A 26614-nucleotide genomic window follows, 5' to 3' on the forward strand; every position below is an offset into this window, starting at 1 on the left:
CCCCCCCCCATCTAAGCTAATAGAGGGGCACTTGGGGGAGAGTTCTTGCCCCATCCCTGTGATGAGCTGGTGAGGGAAGCAGTGAGCTCAGAGATGGAGGCAGCAACTTCCTCTAATGTGGCCATGGTGGGTCAGGCCAGGAAAGGCAATGGAGCTCGCTGGGGTTTGAGCAATCACTTGAAAGAGAAAAGAGAGATGAGCATAGAGTTAAAGTCTTTCTTACTTTTAAGTCTGACCACATGTAACTCATCTCACAGGATTCTCCTTCTTCCCACCTATCTGCTCAGGGAAGTAAAGAGTGAAAAATGACCCAGGTGGGCTCCACCCAGGCCCGTTTATCTACATTCATGGACTCACTGCTGGCATGTAAAAAATGGGATAAACCAGGTCAGCAATCCAAGAAGGAGAGGGAGGAAATTCCCTCTACACACTTTCTCCATCTTTTCAGGCTTTGCTCCCTCCACCACAGCCCCTGCCCTGTGTCTTCTCTTCCTCAGACGATTAGAGACCACCTCCTCAGTCCTCCTCCTTTCAGTCCTGTCTGCAGCCTTTGATGCTTTTGGCCCTCTCTCTCCTCCTTGACATTCTCTTCTCTCTTCTGGGTTAGGTCCTGCCTCTCTGACCTCTGATTCTCTGTCTTTTCTGGCTCCTGCTCTAGATCCTGTAACAGCAGGGATAGGGTTGGGGTGATGGAGCTCCTCCAGCCCTGTCTTTGGCCCTCTGCTTTCCTCCCTCTGGACTTCTTTACTATCAGCTACCAGGGATGCCATCACCATCTCTCTGTTAATGAGTCTCAGATCTCTGTTGTCTGTGTTGACCTCCAGTCTTGCATCTCTCCTTTCCTTACAGAGATTTCACACTAGATGACCAGCAGACATCTTGAGCTCAGTGTGTCCCAACCAGACATTGTTCTGTCCCCTAGACAGAACCCCCACCTTCTCTCTAGCTGTATCCTTCTTGTCCCTCAGGCTCAAAGCCTGGGAGCCCCCCTTGACTCCTCCCTGTCCCTTACTCACCTATCCAATATGGTACCTTCAGTTTCACCTTTGGAACATCTCTCCAATGCTCCCCTTCTGACCTGTGTCCCTGCCATCCTGCTGGAGCCCCCATCACCTGCCTCCTGGACTAGAAAGACAACCTGCTGCTGGCTCTGTCTGCTACAAGGCTCTCCCCACTCCAAGGCTTCCTCCATTCAGCCACTGGAGTGATTTTCCTACAACACAGTTCTGATCGTGTCACTCCTCTACCCCATACACCCCACATGGCTCCCTGTTTCCTCTAGGATCATATACAAAACATTCTGTTTGGTGTTAAAAGCCCTTTTTTACAGGCTTCTTATATGTTAGTCCCCAATCTGTATTCTTGGATCCAGGGACAGTGACCTCCTGCACTCCTTCAGCGGCAGACTTTTAAAACAATCCCTTCCCTTCTGTCTGAGAATTGATGCTCAGCACCTGTTGCAAGGCAGAGATGGCTTAGAGGTAGGCAGATAGGGATGAGTGGCTTACCCAAGGTCACATAGGTAGGAAGTATCTGAGGTCAGATTTGAATCCAGGACCTCCTGTCTCTCGTTCTAGTTCTCTATTCACAGTCACCTAACTGTCCCCAAATGGAAAAGTTGTTTGTCTGTTTTTAATCCATATCTTCCATCCTAGAATCAGTTCGAAGAGAGAAGAGGAACAAGGGCTAGGCAGTCAGGGTTAAGTTAAGTTAAGATGCCCAGGATCATGCAGCTAGGAAGTGTCTGCGATCCCATTTAAACCCAGGTCCTCCTGCCTCCAGATCTGGCACTCTATCCACTATGGGACCTAGCTGCCTCTAACTTCAGGCATTTTTTTTTAATTTTTTTTTTTTTATTTTAAACCCTTAACTTCCATGTATTGACTTATAGGTGGAAGAGTGGTAAGGGTAGGCAATGGGGGTCAAGTGACTTGCCCAGGGTCACACAGCTGGGAAGTGTCTGAGGCCGGATTTGAACCTAGGACCTCCTGTCTCTAGGCCTGGCTCTCAATCCACTGAGCTACCCAGCTGCCCCCAAAACTTCAGGCATTTTTGATGGCTTTACCACAAGCTTGGAATAGTTTTCCAACACAGTTCAGAACACTGACCCCTTTGAACTTCCTGTAAGTCCCTACTAAAAAGGTTCTAAGGGAAAACCTTCCCTCATCCCTCTTCATCAGAGTGCCTTCATTCTTTTCATTCTTTCCTGTTTCTCCTAGACAAAGCTTGCTCTGTGTCCATATTTGTCTGTATATTGTCTCCTTCCACCATTGGATTATAAGCTTCTTGAGGTCGGGGATTATTTTTTGCCTTTTGGGTTATCCCAAAAATAACCCCCCCCCCCCAAAAAAAAAAAATCCCAGGCACAGGGCCTGGGGCAGAACAGGTGCTGAATGGAGAATGAATGGAATTGAACATTTCTGGTCCTTGAGATGACCTGGATGTGTCCCCGCCTTCTCTGTATACACCTCCTCTTCTCCCCTTTGGTCCTCCAGTCCAACACAATAAGCATCCTCCTGGAGCAGATGGGACACCACAATATTCTTCCCATGATACCCTCTATCTTTGTCCTCTCCTCTAGCCCTAAGCCTTTCCTCATTCCTCCCTTTGTCTATCTGTAGTTTTTCAAGGAAGCCTCTTTCTGTTCTCTCTGATGTTCCTCTGCTGCCAGTGCTGTCTTCAGTTATTCACTCCTGTTTTTCTGCTTCTCAGGGTATTCAAGGAGCAAATGATCTCTTCCCTTTGGTTTTTTTTTTTTTTTTTTTTTAAATATTTCAAACTCCTCTTCATTAGTGGATGTTGTGTCCAGTATTGTGAAGGTCACATTTGCACATGTTGGGAGTGAAATTTAACCAAAGAGTAAACTGAGGCAGCTCTCTAAGGAAGACAAGCAGGGGAATGCTGCTTGTCAGTAAAAGGGGTCAGGGGTTTGGGTCTGTTAATGCACAGAACAAGAACAGACAGGATAACCGATATCATAGGATTGAGGATTACATGATTGGTTATGGGGCTGGGAGAATCAGCTTCACTGTGATGGATTGGAATAATCAATAATAAGGGGCCGGCAATGACCCAGCCCTCCTCTTCTCACACGAAGAAGTGATTCTGGTGTGAGTGCAAGTGCAAGGTTAAGGCCCTGACTTTGGCCAGACAGCAAGCCAGGCATCTCTGAGAGATGGGTCAGGGGTGTAGAAAGACTAGACCTGACTCCCTGGGGCTCACCAGAATCTTTCAAGGTCACCTAATACTGTGTAATGAGACTAGAACGGTGATGATTTGCCCAAGAGCTTGAGTTTGCACTTCACCTATTACAGGTCTGCAGAATATTGAGCCCAGTCAGGAAACAGAGAACCTTGACTTGGGCAGTTACCAGGCAAAAGCAGTTAGTGGTAAATAGGATCCATAAGTAAATGATACCAGGTCAGCTGAGCCTTCTCAGAGGAGAGGTCACCCTAGGCTGCATCCTGAGTTCCAAAGTTCTCTGGAACATCTTTCATTTTGTGTTATTGGAATTTGGGGTTCTTTGGGGTTCATTTGAGTCTTAAATATTTAGATATATGACATAAACTTCCTGTGGACATTTAGCGGACTTTGAAACTACATTTCCCATGATTCCTCTTAGGAAGGAAGTGTGATTACGTAGAGAAGAGTATAAGACTCCTGAGGTGATTGGGAGACCCTCTCTTTCCTATGAAGCAGCCAGGTGGGCAGAAGGTAATGGTGGGCGATTTGAATTAGATCTTAGCAGGCGCGTGGTCTTAGATTTACCAACATGGCTTTAAATAAAATAGTAATACTTTTGGATATATCCATCTATATCCATTTCATTTGTAACAGTAATGGCGACTGTGAAGGGATACGTAATTCTCAATTTTTCTGATAACCTACCAAGCCACGCAACTCTGAGCATAGAAAATCCTCTCCAGAGCTGTGGACCTGCTCTTGCCGTTTTGGAGTTTTGGGTTTTGCTCTTTCTCTTGTCCCTGTTCTCCCCAGCCACGTGGCTGCTTTTCAGGGAAAGGGGAAAGTGACTTTAAATGCCGTGTTTTTGCCGATAGCAGCAGTTTGTTTTTGTCTACCAATTACTTCGGAAGCTGCTTCAGCCAGTTTTGGCCTCTCCTGCCTGACCCTCCCTGGGTCCCTAGCTTTTTCCTGCCACCCAGTGCTGATCCGAGCTCCTGCTAGGCTGTTCCAATGCTAAATAACTGCTGCTGCCTCTGCTGCTGACCCCTAACTGTTGCTGCCGATGCTGACCCCCATACCACCCAAATGCCAGTTTCCTGCCTTGCTGCTGCTGTTTCTGCCACTGATCACGAACCCCAGCCTCCACTCCTGGAGCTATTTCTGCCACCTGAGACTTGGGAAGTATGAACCCCTTTCTCTCTCATTTCACACACCTGGGACTTTCCTACGGGTGTTTCCTCATAGACATTAATGACTTTTTTTTTTTTTTAAACCCTTACCTTCCGTCTTGGAGTCAATACTCTGTATTGGCTCCAAGGCAGAAGAGTGGTAAGGGTAGGCCATGGGGGTCAAGTGACTTGCCCAGGGTCACACAGCTGAGAAGTGTCTGAGGTCAGATTTGAACCCGGGACCTCCCGTCTCTAGGCCTGGCTCTCATTCCACTGAGCTACCCAGCTGCCCCCAGACATTAATGACTTTTAATCTGAAGAAAGCTTCTCTAGCTACCTTCATCCCCCACGAGCCCTCCACGTGGTTTTCTTAAAGCCTGACCTAGGCACCCCCCCACAAGCCCTCCACATGGCATCTCCAACCTGCGGCTTTCTCTAGCCCCTACCCCAGTTGGCTTCCACATGGCCCTAACTTTTACTCTTCAAACAGGAAGTAAAATGGCAAGCATGGGCAGCATGGCCTATTTCAAACTATTCCTTTCTATTATCTTGCCCGAAACTCAGGGGAGGGATTCACCCCCCAATTAGGCCTGCCCAAGACTTTGAAGTATATACCCTTATGGAATCATTCATACTGTGCTCAGAGAAGAGATCAGTTAGAAGGAACTTGAATTGGACCAGAGGTGAATTTCAAAACAGACTGCAAGGGTTTTGTTTCTTTTTTAAAAGTCTCAGTATCTTATTGTATTTTGCTGATTAGTTTTGTGAATTAATTTTGTTGTTTTGTTGATTTTTCTGTTGCACTGAATCATTTTAAGCTAATGAAGTTTTGGCTGCTAGATTAATTCTGTTTATGAGTATTGTAACTCCCAAATAGTGAACAAATCTATTAGAACTGGTAAAAAGGGTTTTTGACTATATTGCTTATAATCTGTTTCTTATATTATTGCATTTCTTGATTTCTTTAAGGTTTCATTTTTTTAAGTTTACCTGTATTAATCCAATTCTGTTATCTGTACCATTTATGAACATCTTAAACATTTTTAAGTTGTAAAAAGCCCATAAGCCTTATGTATACTGAATTTGTCATCTCAACTATAGGATCACATGCCTTAAATTTTTATTCTATCTTGATAATTGTGTACAACCTTGAAGATTTTAATGTCTTGATAATTTAAATTTAAATTTTATAAGAGGTCTTTAGAATTGACATTAGATGCCTAGTACCCTTCTATCTAAATGATAAGATTTTTTTTGTTTTTGTTTTTTTTAAACCCTTAACTTCTGTGTATTGACTTATAGGTGGAAGATTGGCAAGGGGGTCAAGTGACTTTCCCAGGGTCACACAGCTGGGAAGTGTCTGAGGCCGGATTTGAACCTAGGACCTCCTGTCTCTAGGCCTGGCTCTCAATCCACTGAGCTACCCAGCTGCCCCCTAAATGATAAGATTTTATATATTTATTATAAAGAATGTTGTCTTTAAGGGGTAGAGGAAACATATGAGAGTTTCCTACTCATTTTTTTTTAAACACAGGAAGCCAGGAGAGCTCCTGTATGCTTGATGTTTAGTCTCTACATTTTAACTTGCTTTCCCATCAGAAGGATCCAGAATTCCTGAGGATAATTAGACTCTTTTAAATCATATTTTTTTTTGGTTTTGCTCCACAATTGTTGTGGAGGCAGTAATAGAGTTTGTTAAGAAAATATCTCAGCCAAGGCTGAATGATTTATTATACCTGTTGAATTTGTGACAAGTATACAATTTTTAAACATCATAACAAGTGGTTATAATAATGAGTTTGTTTGCTATTGTCTTTAAATGTGTTATTGGAAATTATGGTACTTTATTTGAATGTGCATTATGAATCTGCTATTTTATAAAAACCACGTACACTCACAGTTCATGCAAAAGTTTAACAGGAAATGAATCTAATTTTTGGGTGAAAAACCTTTCACTAATTCTAAGCTATATATTTTTGATTTTTAAAACATTCTTTTATTTTTCTTCCTTGCATGTGCAAAGCAAAATGTGTTCTTTCCTTTCATTTTATGCTTGAGAGCATTGTATTTTTTTCCCTGAATTTTTAATTTTCTTATTGCTTTCCTTTTAATTTTTTTAATAGAGTAATTGACTCTTTCCTTTTTCTCATTTTTATACTTAAGGTACATATAATCAATCTTAATCCTTTTTTTATTTTACAGTAATATAAGTTTTATTTATATATATATTTGCTTTAATATTAATGCATACTCCAAAAGCCTTAGACTATGGTAACATGCCAATTATTGATGAATATTATGGGACTATGATTAATGTCTCTCTGTCTGATTCCAGGAGAAGGGAAAAAAAGAGCCACAAGGTCATGGAGACCAACTGAGAATCTGCAAAGTGCCAAGGAGCAAAAGGTCATGCAGACCATGGATTGAGGAAGTTCTATGCCAATACTGAATGGCTTGAAACTAGTGTTTGAGGTTTGGGGTTGCAGTTTCTAAGATATTAGAGGCCAGACTTCCCCTGAGCTTCTTTTCCTAGCAAGCACCTAAGATTGGCTATCATTATGGCTTATTCCTTTAGAAGGTGCAGGCAAATCAGACCAGGGAAAGACACTTCCTTTGCACACATATTTGGTCATCTTATTTCTCTTATATATAGAATGGCAACTTTCTGTAGTCCTGGCTCCTGAATGCATAATTACAAACTGCTTAAATCACTTTAAATGGGCCTTGATTCAAAGACCTATTATAAGTTTATTTTTTTCCTTACATTTTTGCACATAAGACTTTGACATTTTACATTTCATTTACAAGTTAATTTTTTTCTTCTCTTTTATTTGGATTTTATTTGATTTTTATTTCTTTTGCCAATTGATTTCATACAACCCTGTGACTCAGCCATGTATTCTTAGCTGACCTGGAGTACCCTCTTCAGGGGAGAATGTGTTATTGATTCTCCTCAGGAGGTGTAAGTTTTATAATCATAATGTCTATATTATAATCTATAATGTAAAATTTTAACTCTTTTGAGAGTAATTTCAGGGGGGAATATATAATTCTCCTCGTAAGGGAAGATATGTTTTATAATCTGTAATGTAAAGTTTAAATTCTTTTGAGAGTTATTTCAGGATAAGAAATATGCCATCTCCCCAGAATCCAGACAATGAACCTGTTTGGAGAAGGCACCATGAAGATTCCTGAAAGAGCCTTCACTAGATCATGAAGATTCAAAATGAACTTTGGGGTGCAGTTGATTGAACTGTGAGGAGTTGAATGCATTTGTTTTGAATGTACACTCTTATGCCAATAGGGGACTGTCCCAATTGGCTTTTTGTCAATGCGGCTAGTTTTTATCCCCTTTTCTTTTATCCCCAAATTCTTGTAATTTAAAAGTTGACTATGTTTACAAGATCCATCGAGAAAGACCAGTCTTTTCTCTGGATCTCAGGGGGAATGTGTTATTGGAATTTGGGGGTTCTTTGGGGTTCATTTGAGCCTTACATATTTAGATATATGACATAAACTTCCTGTGGACATTTAGGGGACTTTGAAACTACATTTCCCATGATTCCTCTTAGGAAGGAAGTGTGATTACATAGAGAAGAGTATAAGTCTCCTGAGGTGATTGGGAGACCTTTCTTTCCTATGAAGCAGCCAGGTGGGCAGAAGGTAATGGCAGGTGATTTGAATTAGATCTTAGCAGGCATGTAGTCTTTCTTAAATTTACCATCATGGCTTTAAATAAAATACTTTTGGATATATCCATCTATATCCATTTTATTCGTGACAATTTCCTGGATTTGGAATAGTCTGGTATTATTACTGTATACTTTCTATTGCTTTTGAAGGTCTTTCTTCTGAGGGCTTGTAGCACTTTTTGTTTCTGACCTGAACTGTTCCATGTAACAACTGCACCCCCTGGTCATGGTGGATGGATGTGGGAGATATGAGAAGGAAAGATGCTTGGAATAGCATCTGCTGATTTCGAGTCACAGAATCAACTAAAGATCAGTCATCAATTCCTAAAAAGACTGCCTTTCTTTGCTGAGAACCCACATGTTGAATTCTCTGCAGTGAAGAATACCTCAAGAGATTCTAGAGGGAAGAAACGATTTATATATTCTTGGGAATCTGAAAAAGCAGAAGAGAAGAGTCGTAAATTCCTCAATTGTTCAGATGTCAAATTCTAGAATAAAGGAAGTGAAATGGAAAAACATCTGATTCCAGGAACATTGGCCAAACACATTATGCATAGAGCAGTTTGGAAATATAAATGGCCCCTCCATAGTATCAGCATATTTTCAGATCTGGCCAACCTCTCCTTTATATGGATCTGACCTCTTTAACTCGTTATCTTGACTCTTGTTTTTTGAAGTTTCTAGAGTTCTAGGTGTATGTTTAGATCATTTCTTCCTCATAAAGATAGTGGCAACATTTTTTTTTCTCATGAATTAGCTCAAACAAAACCCAAATTATCTTTTTTTATTGAACAATGTAATTCTCCCTTCTCCATCATAGTTATTTTTGTGTAATGAAGTATAATTTAGGAATATGCCATATACAAATGAAAGCAGTCATAAAGGAAAGGCTTTGGCTGTGACCCATCCTACCAAGGGGAACCTCAAGCCCTAAATGTCACAATAGACAAGTCTTCACTTGGCTGGAAACCATCCCAGATCACTCCTTTGAGTCCAGATCGTAATTACCATCTCTTTAGAGCACTCCTCATGTTTTCATCCAGATCAAACTTGATTTCAGTCATGCAGAAAACAAACTAGATCTTTTCTTTAGCTTTGTTCTCTTTGAAGGCATCCCATAGAACTCTCTTCCTTCCAGAATACACTGCATTGAACAGACTCTGACAAACACTTCACAGATTTTGCCTAAGAACATATCATTTCTAAGTTCTGGGAGGAACTGTCACCTCACTTTCTTTTTTCTCCTCCACAGATCCACACAGCACCCAGCTAGAACACAGACTTTTTTTAAAAAACATTTATTAATATTCATTTTTTAGAAAAGTTAACATAGTTANCCCCATGGCTGATGTGTATTTCCACTGGTTTTAACGTGTGTCATTGATCAAAACCTATTTCCAAATTGTTGATAGTTGCCTTGGTTTGGTAGTTTCGAGTCTACATCCCCAATCATGTCAGCCTCAACCCATGTGTTCAATCAGTTGTTTTTCTTGTTTCCACTCCTATAGTTCTTCCTCTGAATGTGGGTAGTGTTCTTTTCCATAAGTCCCTCAGAATAGAACACAGACTTTTGCCATGATTTCACAGAGAGATGCATTCCATAGTGTTATAATTATAAATTGATCTGAGGCTTATTAACAGATTTATAAGCATTTATTAGTAAAAACAGAGTTTCATAGAAGGAGAAAGACAGAGAAAGAAAGACAGGAAGGAAGGAGGGGGTAGGGAGAAAGGGGGGGGTAGGTCTAGCTGGGCTTGCAGGAGATCAAGAGTTAAGGAAAGTGCTAAGAGAGGCAGTTACTTTCAGTGGAGAAGTAAAAAAAGCCCCCTTTCTTTCCCTCTATTGCCTTTTATTTCCCCAGCTCCTCCCTGCATGGCTCTGGCACATTGATGCTCAGGACACTCACACTGACACTGACTCCCCAGGGCAGGGCGGCAGACATGTGACTCTGTGACACCTTCCTCCCACTGCTGGGGCCCTCGAGATCAAAGTTACAATGGAGGTCCCCATGACATTTCCCTTCACACCATAGTTAGAAACTCCTCAGCATTGTTCCGGAGCATCCTAGAGTTGCTCCTCTCAAACCTCCATTGGGCTGTTAATGACTCAGCTTCTAGTGCTGACTCTGACACTGACAAAGGGCGGGACCTTTGGCCCCTCCCTTCTCCATATGTCAGTTTCCTCCTGTAATTGACCAGAGGTGGGCTCTTCATTGTGATGTGACTTTCAGCCCTCTGTGCTCTGCCTTGGGCTGCTCTAGGAGGTGGTGACGTTCAAGGATGTGGCTGTGGACTTCACCCAAGAGGAGTGGCGCCTCTTGTCCCCTCCACAGAAGGAGCTGTACAAGGAGGTGATGCTGGAGAATGCCCAGAACCTGGTCTCTGTGGGTAAGGAGCCCTCTCCCTGCTGCCTGAGTCTGCCATCCAAGGGAATAAGGCCCACAGCAGCAGGCAGGGTTAGGAGCAGTTTTCAGTCATGAGGAAGAGACAAGGGCTTCTAAGCTGAGTCCCAGAGCCAGGGCCCTCCTGCTGCCTGGTTCTCCTGTAAAAGGACTTTGCATTGTGTAATGGGACCTTAGGGGTTCCCTTTGGTGCTCCTGAATTCAGAGATCAAATCCGTGTGGGAGAATCCAAGACATGGAAGTAATTTCAGAGCTGATTCTGTCTCGCCTTTCCCTGGCCCAGGATTATGTCTCACAAACCCATCTGGGAAAACTATTAGAGCAGATTTCCCATCCACCCTCTTCCTCTCTAGAGTGGATCCACTATTTGGGATATTTTTCTCTAGTTCATACCTCCTAGCTGTCCCCAGCAGAACATGGTTGTCCTTGGTCTTCTCTCCTATTGCCCTAAGCCTCCAGGAGAGGTTGGTGAGAAAGGCTGGGAAGGGAAGAATCCTTTATAACGACCTGTTCTTGGTCACGTGCTTTGCCAAGGGTTTTCTTTGTAATATTATAGCACTTCTTCCTCACCTTCATCTTCCAAATTTGGTGACACAATTATCCCCATTTTACAGTTGAGGAAATAAGAGAGTCAATTAAGTGGCTTGATGTGAAGCACACAAATAGAAGCTTCTTGGGGCCAGATTTAAACTGAGGCTTTCCTGCCACTCCCCTTTTAACAGCCAGATAACAGAAAAAACTATTGACTGAATTCAGCCTCCTCTACAAAAAAATGCACCAGAACCAATTTTTCTGGTTCTAGACTGGTTCCTCACTCCTCTCCTCACACTAAATTCTGTGGAGACTCTCCTCCAGGAGGACCCATAAACCTCCCACTGGCCCTGCTTACACCCCTCTGTCATTGTCAGGACGCGTGGACTGGCTGAGAGACAGCATTGTCTCTCAATGAGGATTGTTGAATTCCCCAGGAGAAGAAGCAGAGACTCTCTGAGAGAACAGTCTCTAAGGCTCAGAGAGGTGTCAGGGCTGGAGGAGTAGGCAGGATGATGGGATTGGCTTTTGTCAATGGGATAAAAAGCCAATCCCTCAAGGTCCCTGTGTCTGGGGCTTCAGACTGATCCAGAACAATGACCCTTAGATCTAGTTTTGGAGTTTAGGAGTTTCTGGCAGAGTAGAGTAGAGTAGAAAAAGATGTGGAAGGAGCTGTTGCTTATTCCAGGTCCCCCAGCAGGGTAACAGGCACATCCTTCCCTGGGCTCCTGCATTACAGACACTGAGGAGGAAGGGCAGACTCCTGTGAGAACCCTATGGATAGAGTCTCTGAGTGTAGTGATGACTTCCCGAGAACTCAATGACGAGCTTCTCTCCATTCTCCTCCCTGACTAATTCCCCATGCCCAGGGCTTCCAGCTTCCCCAGAAGATGTACTCTCTTATTTGGAGCAGAGGGAAACTCCATGGATGCAGGACCAGGAAGGCCTGAGGAACTACTGGCCAGGTGAGTGAGGGGAAAAGAGGTATGTGAGAGCTTTGGTGACCAGAGGCTTCTGTGTGCTCTGATGAAGCCAGGCTAGATTTGGGGGCAGGACAACCTAACTTGGAATTCTTTTTCAGAGGTTTTAGCAAGAGCTTCCTGAGACAGTCACTGCATCCCTGAGCCTCAGTTTCCCCATCTGTAAGATGAAGCTATTGAATTCCATTTCCTATCAGCTCCCTTCAGGGCATCATTCTGTGACCCTCTATGAAGTTGGGGGGGGGGGGGATTGAAGGGCTTTGAAGTCTCCTACAGATGTCAGAGGGGCTTACCTTATCGATAACCCTCTGAGCTCTTATCCAGAAACATGATCTGGGTGTTTTCTCTGTGCCAGTTCCTCAAATAAGTTATAGGGGACATTAAGGGATTCAGTGGATATCCCCTGTTCTCATGGAGCTTACCAGCTACTGGAACATACAGCATGCCAACAAATCAGTAGAAGCTCTGAGATACTAAATCCAGTGCAGTGAATCAAGAGAAGGAAGGCTCTAAAGAGAAAAAAATTACAGAAGATGCACTTCAGCTTGGGCTCCAGATACCCAGATGGAGGATAGTAAACCTAAAGTATGGCATTGAAGAAAAGGGAGAAACATTGGCACAACTCACTGCAAATGGCCATCTCTAGTAGCTTAGCTCTGATCCCTAAGACAGACGTTGGAAACAGACGTGAAAACATGTGAGAGTGTGGACGGTATCTCAGGGGGGGATGAAAACATCAAGTGAGAGTGTTTGGAGCATTGCGGAGGAATGGTTTATTGGTTTCCAGAGGGACAGAGTCATTAGTCCATTATTGGTCGAAAGACTGAAAAGGAAAGAAGGAGAATAAGAGAGCTCTGCAGAGAGGTTCAGCTTTTGTAAAGTGAAATATGAGGCCAAGTTCTCAGCTCAGAAGGTGTGGGTAGGGGGTGGGAGGAAGCCATGAGGGAGAGCCAGAGATTAAAGAAATCTTTGGAAGGCTGCTGTGGTGGTTGGCAAAGGGAATCCATGAGGGAGACGTCACAGGATTGCCTTGCCATGGTGAGGACCCAGCTGAGGTCAGGAAGCCTCAATGTAGAGTGGAGTCAGGCAGCTGGTTTCCTGATTTTCCTTCTCTCCATTAATCCACAGCATATCAGTAGGGGTGAATACTGCTACCTTACTTGGAAGCAATCCTAGGCTAAGCTTTGCAGAAATGCTCAGCCCCAGGCCCTGATCTCTGGTGCTCAATCTTTGTCCTGTTCTTGGAAAACCAGGTAACCACACCAATTCAGTTTAGGGAGATGAAAGCTTAGAGAGAAGCCTCTGGGATCTCCAGTATTGGGTCTGCTCAAGTTCAAGCACAGTTACTATTTACTCCTGAGAAATAAGGGCCAGAAAGAGATAGAAACAGGGCTGAAGCCAGGACCTGTAGTTGCCTTCCAGGAGAGAGACCGGAATGCAAGGATCCTGGTGGAGCTCAGGCCTTACAGAAGGCCTGGGCCTAGCAATGGGTTAAATATAAAATAGGTTCTAGGAACTGTACTAAACCCTCAGGATACAAAAGTAAGACAACCGCAGTCTGGGCTGTCCTGGAGCTCATAATCTATGAGCTCAACAAGGAGATGATTTAAAAAGAAACAACAGATCCTGACTCTGTGGTGATCAAGAGCAAAAAGAGTGTTAGAGAATAGATATGCTTTTAATCCAATAGGGAAATAAGGAAATAGAAAAAGAAAGATGACATTTGAGAAGAAAAGCAATCAAAGGAAGAAATAAAATTATAATGAAAAATAAAAGCTACCATCTGCACATGACCCATACAATGGGTCCTATGCTTTTTAATATTTTCTCATTTGATCCTCATAGGAACCCTCTTTAATTGATATTATGATGTCTTATCTATATAGTTGAGGAGAGTGAGACAGAACTCCTGCCCCAGGGTTAAAAGTTCTAGCAAGTTCATAAGGTAGAATTAGTATTGTGAGAGTGAAGGGAGGAAGGCATAAGGAAGGATGGATGGGAGAAAGGAGAGATGAAGGTAGAAGAAGGGAAAGGAAGGTAGCGTTCCCAGCCCCAGCAGGGGGAAATTGACCAGAGCCCTTTGGGACTGGCTCAAATAAAAGATCAGGTAGAAACTTAGGTTATATAATAAGTTTTATTTAAATTAAAAAAGGGAAGGTCTATGGAAAACTAGGAGGTAGATATAAGGGGAAAGGCACCAAAAGAGAGCTCAGGGCTGAGCTCTGCAGGGTCCAGGGTAGAGTCAGCCAGCCTCCAGGCTCAAGAGCACGAAAAGGCACCAAAACTCTCTTTTATACTTTCTCTGACACCTCCCACAGAGGAAGTGGGAGGTGTCCATGGAAGTTGTAGCAGGGAGCCTTGGGAGATGTAGTCTCCCAGGGCTTAGAATAATTATAAACTGCACAGTGTACACTACCCCACCTTTATGGAGATTTGTAAGAAGACTATGAAATGCCAGCATCTCTATGAGGTGGACAATAGAAAGAGAATTTCTTGGTAAGGGGTGAAAATTCTTTTTTGGTTTTACCTCTAACCAGCCAACAAAAAGAATTTCTGCCTACTAAAGATTTGTTTTTCCATTGACTTATGACAAATAGTTTATTAAATAATAAATGTACTTGGATATTAATGGCATATATTGCTTTTTTAAAACAATGTTGACCTGCAAAACCACCTTTTTAAAATTTTTTAAGCATTTTCCATGGTTCCATGATTCATTTTCTCTTCACCACCTCTTCCTTTCCCCTCTCAGAGCTGATAAGCAATTCCCCTGGGTTATTACATGTGTTTTTCCCTTGATACCTATTTCCATATTATTCAGTTTTCATCTTTTAAACCAAAACCCCAATCAAATGCCCATATAAACAAGTGATAAATCATGCCCTTTTTAAGGATGGAATTTCATTTATTCTATCACTGGCAAATTAGCTACACTCTCACTAAAACTACTCAATGACTAACCTGTATTGCTGACCAATGTCTTTAAGAAGCTCCCAGTCAGGGCTGAGGCCTTTGATAACCCACATACAAATAAACACTGGATTCCCAAATTCTTTCCTGAGTATTTCTTCAAAATACAGACTCTTTGTTGCCATTTTAAGTTCTTAGGGAAAGCTTAGAAGCAACATATTTTGAACACCAACTGTTTGCCATTCCTGTTCATAAAAGGAAACCCACAGGTGTCCTGACTCAATTTTTCTGCATGAATGTAGAATACTAAACATTAGTTAAGTGCTTGTTAAGAATATTGTTCTCTTTTTTCAGATAGGATTAAAATGGCAGTCCCACAAAAAATGGGGACCTCATTCAAACCCATCTCTGTCTCATACTAAATCAGATAGCATCTGAGAACTTTGTAGGTGTCTCAAGTTGTCTACTAATACCTCACACTTAGGCCACACAGAATACATACTAATCATCTCACATGATCCTCCAAACAATCTTTAAGATATATTCTAGTACATATGCAGCTGAACCAACCTCTAAGAGATAATCCACGTAAGGAAAAAGAAAGATTGAAAATAAATTGTCTAATACTGTGGACGGGCATGCCAGGTCACAAGATTTTGGTGTCAGCTGTCAGGATTGGGTCAAGTCACTCCACCACCATTCTGAGGTCATGATCTGAGATAGGAATGTAATGACAGCCTGGCAAAAATCACAGGTTTGTTATGAAGACACAATGAAATCATATAGGAAGCTCTTTTTAAATTAAATTGTTTATTAGTTTTGAGGTAATGGCATTTTCAAATAATGGATTATGTCCATTTAAATTGGAAGACTTTTCTTCTTACCTGAGGAAATACAATAGAAAGTAGTTTATGTTCTGACAATGGAGGAAAGGAGATATGATTATTTGTATGTATATGTGACAATGCAAGTATGTTTTACTCTTTGTTTCTTTTAGGAGAGATCAGACCAGAAATGAAGGCAACTCCTTCTGTGGAAGAAACAAACCTGCAAAGACTCATCAGTGATATTCCAAATAACATAGCTCGGAGAGAATTCTGTGTTGAATCTCAACATTCATCTCATACTGAACATCAAGAAATGAACTCTCAGGAACACTGTGGTGAATGGAAGCAATGTGGAAAGATATTCATAGAAAGACACAAACTTGCTATACATCAGAGAATCCACACTGGGGAGAAACCTTATGAATGTAAGCAATGTGGCAAGTCCTTCAGAAGGAGCTCCCATCTTGTTAACCATCAAAGAATCCACACTGGGGAGAAACCTTATGAATGCAAGGTCTGTGGAAAGTCATTCAGTCGGAGCTCCCATCTTGTTAAACACCAAAGGATCCACACTGGGGAGAAACCTTATGAGTGCAATGAATGTGGAAAGACATTCTGTCAGAGTTCCAATCTTTCTTATCATCAGAGAATCCACACTGGGGAGAAACCTTATGAGTGCAAGCAGTGTGGAAAATCATTCAGTAACAGCTCTGGTCTTGCCATACATCAGAGCATCCACACTGGAGAGCATCCTTTTGAGTGCAAGCAATGTGGAAAAACATTTAGTCGGAATTCATGTCTTGCTGTACACCAGAGAATCCACACTGGGGAGAAACCTTATGAGTGCAAGCAATGTGGAAAGGCATTCAGTCACAACTCTGGTCTGTCTTATCATCAGAGCATCCACACTGGGGAGAAACCTTATGAGTGCAAGCAATGTGGAAAGGCATTCAGACAGAGCTGTAAACTTACTCAGCATCAGAGAGTCCACACTGGGGAGAAACCTTATGAGTGCAAGCACTGTGGAAAGACATTCAGTCATAGCTCTGGTCTGTCTTATCATCAGAGCATCCACACTGGGGAGAAACCTTATGAATGCAAGCAATGTGGAAAAACATTCACTCTGAGCTCCAGTCTTACTGTACATCAAAGAACCCACACTGGGTACAAACCTTATGAGTGCAAGCAGTGTGAAAAGACATTCAGTCACAGCTCCAGTCTTGCTCATCATCAGACTGTCCACACTGGGGAGAAACCTTATGAATGCAAGCAATGTGGAAAGACATTCAGTCAGAGCTCAAATCTTTTTTATCATCTGAGGATCCACACTGAGGAGAAGCCTTGAGTGTAAGCAATGAGGAAGGACATTCAGTCATGTCTTTGCTCTTATCATCAGAGCATCCACACTGGGGAGAAGCCTTATGAATGCAAACAATGTAGAAAGCCATTTATATGGAGGTCCACTTTTGTTCTACATCAGAGAAACCTCAGAATTTCAGACAAAGCACTTACCTTGCTCTAAGTTAGACAGTTCACTCTAGTATGTTATAAACCCAACTAAGATAAGGTGCAAATGGTAATATGATTTAGACCTAAAATGTGATGCCATGAGCAAATTAAGAGAGCATAGAACAGTTTGCCTTTTAGGTCAATTTATTGATATGGGAAGAATTTGTGACCAAATGAGAAATAGATGACATGAGCTGCATCATGGATCATTTTTATTATCTTAAATTCAAAAGTATTTGTACAAACAAAACCAATACAAGCAAGGTTAAAAAGGGAAACAAGTTACAATTCCCTTTAAAATCAGATGTCCAATTTTGTGAAGGGAACCCTCTCCAATGATCACATATGGAGTCTTACCAGCATCATCATGATCCTACTGATCTCATCTAGTGTGAGTCATGGGACTGAATTTAAACAGGACACAATTGAACGTGACCCAGAAGGGAGGAGGAAGAAATTAGAAGACAAGGAAGAAGGAGTTCTTTCTGGAGGAACCGGGGAAGGGGAAGGTGGCTGAAGGAGCCATGTGTAGGGCACCCACATGGCTAAAAGACTTTATTTAGTTTTCTGCCTTTAACTATCCAAGTAAATTCTAATAAAATTTATGAAAAATAAGGACCATAGTCCTAGTTTTAGTTCTTACATTATTGTGACCACTATGGAAAGGAGCCTCGCTTCTCTTTAAGCGAGGGGTTTAGTGGGCAAGTGAGGTTTAACCAGTAATAACTAGTGAGAAATGTCAGATTTCAAAGCCTGAGGGTCCCTTTCATATTACTAACCCCTCACTGCTTATTAGCCCACATTGCAGTAAGTAGAAAAAAATCTGGAAGGGGATTGAGAAATTCCCTCTGGGGAAGGGCACAGCTTGACTTGTAGAGGCAGTCAGAATCTTAGACCCTGACCCAGGGAATCATTGGAGAAAAGAGTCCCTCCTGAGTCTGAGGGGATGCGTAAATTAGAGCTCTTGGGTCTGGGAAGACCCACTCAGAGTGGTCTGGATATAAGCAGGACCCTGAGGAGCTGAGATCACTGACTTTTGGAAACCAACTCTTCAGCTGCAAGTCTCAGGTATGTCTGGACCAAGAACTGAAAAGGCACCAGACTTCTGCTGCCTCCCCTTTCCTTTGAGCCTCATTCTCCCCTTACTCATGGTGAGGACTGGGGGCAGGCATTTGTGTCTCATTTTTGTATTTATTGTGGGGTGGAAGGGAAGAGACCAGGTCCTCTATGCCACCATGGGATGAGTTCATTGGCATCCAAATTATCTCCAAATTACTGGTAAAATTTCAGTCATCATCCCAAAGTCATGAAGCTCTTTTGCTGTTCTCTTGGACTGGAGCTGATGATTCCTGACTAGATGAGATCTTGCATTTATAGATCAGAGGATCATAGACCTTGACCAGCACTACCTAGATGGTTTCTCCTAATTGGGCACACATCACTAGGTTGTGAATTGTAACAAATGATCCAATTTGTAAATTATGCTCCTTTGATCTTTGTCATGATTTGTGGATGGCTTTCAGGTTCCCCTTTGCAATCTTATTTCTTGCTCAAACTTTCTTATTGGCTAGGAGAGGGAGTGACCAGTGGGACCAGAATGAGACACAATTTTAAGATAACCCATTCCCTGGTCTCCTGTCCACCATCATGCACCAACATGCCTAGAGAGTAATCTAACAAAAATCAAAGCAAAACAAAAAACATTTTAAAAAAATCATGGTAGAGGAGGGCAAGCCAGCCTTCCATCTAGCACACTGGCTTATGAGCCTGAGCACAAGACAAAAACTGCTGGGAAAACTGGAAAACAGTATGGGAGAAACCAGGTTTAGACAAATATATCACACCCTGGAATGAGGGGAACTGCTTAAAAGGTGAAACACAGATCTAGGGGGTCCACTGATTATGGGATACAGAGGAGAGCAGAAGACTACTTCCTGTGGCCATTTTTTATCTGGCTGAAGGAGGTAGCTGAGGTTCCCTTATAAAATGTTCGAGGGTCCTGCGAGCTATGGCATCTTTTCCCACCCTGACATTCTGTGTATGAGCAGCAAAGACCCAGCAACTCTATCCTAAAGATGAGCCCGACCATCTGTGTAAATAGAATTAGCTCAAGCCCATTAATAGTCAAAAATCTACCCATCCTAGGCGGAGAAATGATGTAATCCTAACCTCCCTTAGTGGGGAGGGGAGACGAGTTACCCACACGTGACAATAAGTAACAAATCAAGAATGAGGGACTGCCCTTTGGGCAGTCCAAATCAATGTAGAAACTGCCATTTGTCCATTTGAATTAGAGGTGGACCACAGGAAGTGATGAAAGACACTATCTCTTTAAGTAAGTTAGTGAACTTCCTGTGGGAGTAGTTGCCGTCTCGAACTGGGAGCAGAAGGATCTCCTGAGACCACAGAATGCTTACACTCTGTATTGTCATGTGGGTAAGTTAGGCTGACTTCCTTGGCCTAGCTGGGCCAATTCTAAACTCTGCCTATCTGGCTGTTGGGCCTTGTGGCTTACAGCTCCATTTATTAAGCTTTATAACCTTCTCTCTCCATCCAGGCCTTTGGCCTGGACTAGCCTCTCCCTTTCTCTTTATTCCTACTTTTTACCTCCCAGATTGTAAATAAACTCCTCAACCCGATGATGACTTGGGTCTGATTTAATTACGGAATCAACCTGAATTGTTGATTCCTGGCGGCCACACATTCTAATATATATCTATAAATACTTAAATTATCCTTTTTACACATCTCAGCTTAGGCCTCTGGCCTCTGGCCATCTTTACCTGACAGATTCTATGCTATTTATATTCATTAAGTGGACTAGCTTGTCAGATTTAGCTAGCTAGAGGGGTTTAGGCAAAGAGAAAGAGAGTAGTTAGTGTAGCCCCAACTTTGTTGGGGATCGAGGAAATCTTTGTGGGTCAGACTGATTGGGTGGAGATAGATGTTAGATTCTAGGGTCTTCTGCACCCTGGTCCACTGGCCCATCCTATTTGAGAAATAAATCAAGTTACTTTTTTAACATCAAGAAGACAGTCAGATCATGTCAACTTGTCAGTGCTGAGAGACCTAACATCTGGGCCTACAGTCTGTGACCAACTACCATTGGTTCAACACTGGTCCAACCTTCTAAACCAAACTTATTGACTTCTATCAGTTCCCAAACTTACTTATTTCAATGCCTGTCATTTAAGATAGAAAAACAAAATAATAAATTCAGACATGTGAAAACTGGGACACTGATGTACTTTTTGGTGGAGTTGTGAATTGATCTACCATTTGAGGGAGTCTTTTGGAACTCTGCCCAAAAGGCTTCAAAACCATGCATTCTCTAGGTATGTATCCCAGGGAGATTTCCAAAGGGGAAAAGTACTGTAATAATTAAAATTATGAGGCTAATAGTAGCTTGGTAACTTTATTAAATCAAAGTACTAATAGTAAAGAAAGGGAAAGATAGGAAAGAACTAGGTATAAGACATATATGAGCTGTTTCTCTTCTAATTTCTTATAGTATGATCTTTAATATTAAGGTCCCATTTTCTTATAGAATGTGTAGTAGAGTATGATGTAAGCTTATGGTCTAAGCCTTATTTCCCTCCAGACTCCATTCCAGTTTTCTCAGCAGTTTTTTACCAAATAAGGAATTTCTCCCCAAATAGCTTGTTTTCCACTTTTTCAGACATTGAGTTATTGCTGACTCACTTTTCTTTCATCTGTATCATTGGTTTATCTCCTTATCTTACCAATACCCTACTTACCAGTAGGATGACTGCTGATTTTTAGTCTAGTCTGAGATCTGCTAGTGCTATTCCCCAATTATCCAGGCTTCTTTTAATCATTTTCCTTGATATGGTTGACCTTTAGTTTTTCCAGGTGAATTTTGTTGTGATTTCATTTAGCTCTGTCAGATATCCCTGTCCTCATACCATGAGGGAGGGTATTATATTTTTTTCTCCTGGGTTTTATTTTTGTATTTGATACTCTTAAAAATTCTGTTCAAGTTGAAGCATCTTCTGTGAGGTTTGACTAGAGAAACTTATGTGGACTAAAGTGTGGAGTACCTCCTCTCTGAGGAGAGATGCCAAGACTGACATTGCCATTATTTCAAGAAAAACTTTATTCCAACTCTTCTTGTGAAGCATGGTCTTAGCATTTCTTGTAGGTGTGTGAAGAACCTAGGACGGCTTGATCTTGTGCCATCTTCTGAACTGATTCTTGTGAAGGAAGGGAGAGGTTTAGGGCAGCAAGGGGTGAATTGTGGAAATATTCTCCATCTTGTGACTCAGTGCTAGAGCTGATTTGGTTCCTTTTCTGTTCAGTTGTGTGCCTAGTCCAAATTCTGTCTGAGGAGGAAAGCTTATTCAATTTGGAGAACTGAGAGAAAGCTGAATTACATTATTTGAACCTAGCCCTGCCTGGCTGGGAAATAGGACTATTTGTACCTGCTGTTTAGAACCTCACCTAAGGCCTGAGTTTGGGTTGACCAGAAACACAGTCAGATCCTTAGAGTGATATAAGGAGTTTTCTCCTAATTGTATGTCTCAGGTATTCAATGTATCTTATGTGCAAATTGGGACCCTATTGATCAATCCATTATTGTTTCCTTGTTCCTTTGATTGTTTTCAGATATTTGAAAGGAATAGGACCCATTTTCAGGGAACTTCATCTGTTCACTCTTCCCCCTCCTGACTTGTCAAGTCTCTAACCTTTTCTCTAATTACAAAGCAGATGACCTAATATTAGATTGCTTTCTTTTCATTCATTGGTCTTATTGAATTAATCTGTTTTAAGGTATATGTCTCTTTTCCTCCAACTTCGAGGTCCAGCCCTAAACCTGGTCTTTATTGGCCAGGTAGTTGGCATACCTTGCTTTAATAAATGGATGTGTTCAGAAGAGCAGAGTTTTAGTTCTTCAGTCATTTCACCTTTCACTTATTATAGTAGCCTCTTTATTTTCTTCAACATTTGCTTGGAAATCTTGTCCCTCCCTGTGTCAAAGCTATCCTAGTCCTCTAAGTACTACACTGGACCCCTTCCAACTCTCTGACCCCAGGTTGAAATAAATACTTTTTTTATAATCTGGGATCCCTAGATCAGGGGCAGACAGGATAGCCTGTTTTAAATTTGACAGAGCTGACAGGTATTCTGGCTCTAATCTAAGTCGTTCAGTGACTGCATCCTTTGTTAGTGCTATAAGGGCTTTAGTAATTTCCCCATAGCAAGGGATCCATTATCTACCCCTGTTGCTCCTAAGATTACTCTCAACTGTTTCTAAGTGCTGGGAGCTCTCAATTTTTGAATATTTTCAATGAGCTTGGGAGAAATAGAATAGGCACCAGCAGTTAAAATGAACTCTAAATATTCCACTTTGGGGAGACACCACTGAACTTTGCCTTTGAGATATTGTTGCCTCTTTTATGAATTATGAATAAGATGTTTATTATTTTCTTGACAGGCTGTGGAATTTGGTAAGGCCAAGAGCAAAGCATCCATATATTTAATTAACTTACTCTTTTTAAGTGTAATATTATCTGTCTTGGCTCAAAATTTGCTCACCATAGGGCTTTCCATGTTCCCTTCTGGCAAAAGACACCAGGTTCACTGGGAACATTTCCAGGGAAAGGCAAATATATTCCTGGAATCCTCATGAATAGGCATTGGAAAAAAAGCTGAGCACAAGTCCACTACAGTAAAGTAAGTGGCAGCACTGAGAATAGAGTAAATTATTGTGTTTAGGTTTGAAACCACAGGATGTCTTCTTATCACATGGTTATTTGCAGCCCTTAAATCTATATACTATTTTACCATCTGGGCCTAATAGGTAAAATAGGTATATTATATTCTGATTTGCATGGAATTACCATTCCTTGCTTAATTTATGAATTTATTACTGGGATTATTCCCTCAATTGCCACTTTTCAGAGAGGGTACTGAGGAATGGAGGGAGCTGGTCCACCTTTTGTTTTAATCTGAACAGAAACAGCTGATTTAAGTAGACCTACATTAGAAGAAGATGTGGCCCAAAGAGTCTCAGGTATATCAGCTTATATTTCAAAGATGGTAGCCTCTTTTACCTCCTGGCTCTCTGGGAGAAGTACAGGGAACAAATTTAAGGATTCCTCAGAATTAAATGTGAATTGGAATGACCTCCAGGAATTGATACAAAGTGGATCAGAACCAGGAGAACATTATACACACTGTGGTACAATCCAATGTAATGGAATTCTCTACTAGCAGCAATGCAATGATCCAGGATGACTCAGAGAGACTTATGAGAAACAACACTATCCACATTCAGAGGAAGAACTCTGGGAGTGGAAACACATTAGAAAAACAATTGCTTAATCACATGGGTTGATGGGGAAATGATTGGGGATATTGACTAAACGATTACCCTAGTGCAAATATCAATAATATGGAAATAGGTCTTGATCAATGACACATGTAAAACCCAGTGGAATTGTGCATTGGCTACAGGAGGGGGGTGAGGAGAGGGAAGAGAAAGAACATGAATCTTGTAACCATGGGAAAATATTCTAAATTAATGAAATAAAAAATAAAATAAAAAGCAAAACAAGAAAGAAAAAAATAAAATAAAGATTCCTCAGGCAATTCTAATGACAGCCATCTGGAGCACAAGTTACTGTGGCTTTAAGTTTACATAATAGATCTCTTCCTAGCAGATTTGTGGGGGATCCAGGCATTAATAGAAAAAAATGTTCTACAGATAGGGGTCCCATGCATACCAAGCAAGGAGAACATTTTGGAACCTTTTGAGTTGTCCTGATACACCTAATAGATTTAGAGAGCCAAAAGAGTTACATTTTGCATTTGGTTTGCTCACTGGGACTGATCTGGATGCTCCAGTATCCAAAAGACAGTCATAATATGAATTTCCCACTTTTAGGATTACATGATGTTCATTGCTATGTGAGGGGTAGAGGTGGAATGTATAGGAATAATTAGCATTAAAACATCAGGGTCTGGAAAATCAAGTTTCACTCTTTGATTCCAAGACCCTTAACCTCCATCACACCTTCATAAATATGCTTGGGCTTTCCTCTAAGATCCTCCACACTGAGGGGGATTTTCACCCTGAGTACAGTGTGGACGAGCTCCACTTTTGATATACTTTTGTTGGGTATTCTTTTGTGTATTTTCATTTGTCTCATTTGGAGCACTGTCATTTTTATTGTCATTATGATATCTTTAGTTATTATTTCTGTAGTTATTTCTAAAATTATTATTCCTTTTTTCCTGTAGCCACATATTATAGGGCATCATTACATGGCCCCTTTTCCCACAGTAAAGACACGCTAATGATTGATTTGTGGATTCTTGCAAAGGGGCTATGATCACTCCCTGATTTTCCAGTTTTTCTCTTAACATTTTACGTTTTTGTATATGGCCCTTAAAAATGTAGACTGCTAGCCTCCTTACTTCCTCAAGATCCATAGAGTCCCATTTCGGGCAGATATTTTTAAAGTAGTCTTTGGCCACTGTACAACAATTTTGAACAAATTGTCTATGTATTTGTCTAATATCCCATTCTCTGGACAAACCAAGGTCTATATATCTACTTCCCCACCTAAATTACTCTGTCCATAAACTGAGTGGAATTTTCATTGAGTTTTTTGTTTGGTACTTGTGAATTTTGACCATGTATCGGGCATATCAGAGCTAGCTCTCATGGCTGTCAATAGTGCTTCTCTGGTTTTGTGTAATCTGCTGCAATATTGGGGTTCCATTTTGGACTTTCAGTTGGCCAATGAGTTGCTCTCCTACCTTTCTTCTGATTAGTAAGAGAAGTGACTTTATTTTTCTTTCTGCTTGCCAAAAAATTTCTAACAAATTTTCAATATCCACCCAATTGGGGTCAAATCTTTTTAATATATTCTCCAATTTTTTTTATGTTCACGATTGGTTCTTTTCAAAAGAAGGGGTGTCTTCTTTGAATCTATTTAGATCTTATGGGGGTGAAGGGTGAATGGTGTCTTAAAGACCCCACATCTCTGCTTTTATTGAAGGTGGGTACTTCCTTTAAGGATAAGATTTTAGCTGAATTATTTTCAGCTTCTGCTTGTAGGCTCTTTGAGTTGCTATAGAGCAGGTAGTGGGTATGGAAATAGGTCAAATGGGGAAGTTTTAGTCAAAATAGTATAGGAAATATGTTTAGGAGAAGGAATAGGTGGGAAGATTTTGGGTTGCATTAGTGTAGGCCATGAATTTAGGAGGTTGAGTACCCTTAAAGGTAGTTAGACCAGAACAAGATGTAGTTGAAGTAGTTTGAGTATGCAAAGAAATGTGTGAGGCCTGATGGGACACAGGCTGGGCTGCCTTTGATGTTTGGAGAGATAAATCTCTTCATATTCTGGGGTTTTTTAAGCTTTTCTCAATACTTTTTTGTGTAAGTCTTGAGATTCCCTATATTCTCCTCTAGTTTCCCTTCAGCTAAACTTTTAGTTCAGCAATTAGTTGAGTGGTAGAAGGAGTAATTTGTTGGGCTGGACAGGAAATGCATCAGACAGGACGAGAAATGTGTCATACAAATGGGGCCAAGATTAATTTTGTATTTGCATCTCTAAATTGTTTAGGTTATTTGTCAAGTTTATCTGAGAGAGAGATAGATAAAGTACCCCTAATCCTACTATCATAATCATACTATGCAATTTAAAATTATTGTAAGTCCTGGGAGACTATAACTCTCAGGGCTCCCTGCTACAACTTCCCCCTACACCTCCCACTTCCTTTGTGGGAGGTGGCAGAGAAAGTATAAGAAAGAGGCTTTTGGCGCTTTTTCGAGCTCTACCCCAGAATTCTCTCTCGACCCTGGAGGCTGGCTGACTCTCTCTACCCTGGACCCTGCAGAGCTCTTTACCCTGAGCTCTCTTGGTGCCTTTTTCCTTTCATCTACCCCCTAGTTTTCCCTAGCTCTTCCCTTTTTCAATTTAAATAAAGCCTAGCTATTCTAAACTCTAAGTTGCTACCTGATCTTTTATTTAAGCCTTGAAGGGCTCTGGTCAATTTTCCCCTGCCAGGGCTGGGGACTGCTACCTTCCTTTCCCTTCCTCTACCTTCCTCTCTCCTTTCTCCCATCCATCCTCCATTCTACCTTCTATTTCATATGGAGAGTTTAAGTTATTTTAGGAAAATAAGTTTACTGCCTCCTGGAATCCAAATGGAGATGTGAGTGGAGACCACATGGAGAATGCATGTTGATCCAGGAGCCTGACAGAGCAACCAGATGTGCAAAATTTTGAACTTTGGGGGGTTTTAAATTCATTTGTCTTGTTAAAATTCATTTGTTTTGTTAAATTCACCTGTTTTGTTTAAATGCATTTGTTATATATATATATATATATATATATATATATATATATATATATATATATATATTTGTTGTTGTGAAAG

The 26614-nt window shown here is 41.4% G+C and overlaps 1 protein-coding gene across 1 annotated transcript in view; it reads left to right on the forward strand.

Annotated features, from left to right (window-relative positions):
• Positions 1–17810, forward strand: part of LOC123246917 (zinc finger protein 850-like) — a 71635-nt gene extending 53825 nt beyond the window's left edge. Inside the window, exon 2 of the mRNA XM_044675692.1 lies at positions 16084–17810. Within this exon, the coding sequence (XP_044531627.1) occupies positions 16084–17039 (956 nt within the window). The 3' untranslated portion in view covers positions 17040–17810. The remainder of the gene's footprint in view (positions 1–16083) is intronic.
• Positions 17811–26614: the final 8804 nt, after the last annotated feature.

The sequence above is a fragment of the Gracilinanus agilis genome, chromosome 4 (genome assembly GCF_016433145.1).
Source record: "Gracilinanus agilis isolate LMUSP501 chromosome 4, AgileGrace, whole genome shotgun sequence".
Classification (NCBI taxonomy): domain Eukaryota; kingdom Metazoa; phylum Chordata; class Mammalia; order Didelphimorphia; family Didelphidae; genus Gracilinanus; species Gracilinanus agilis.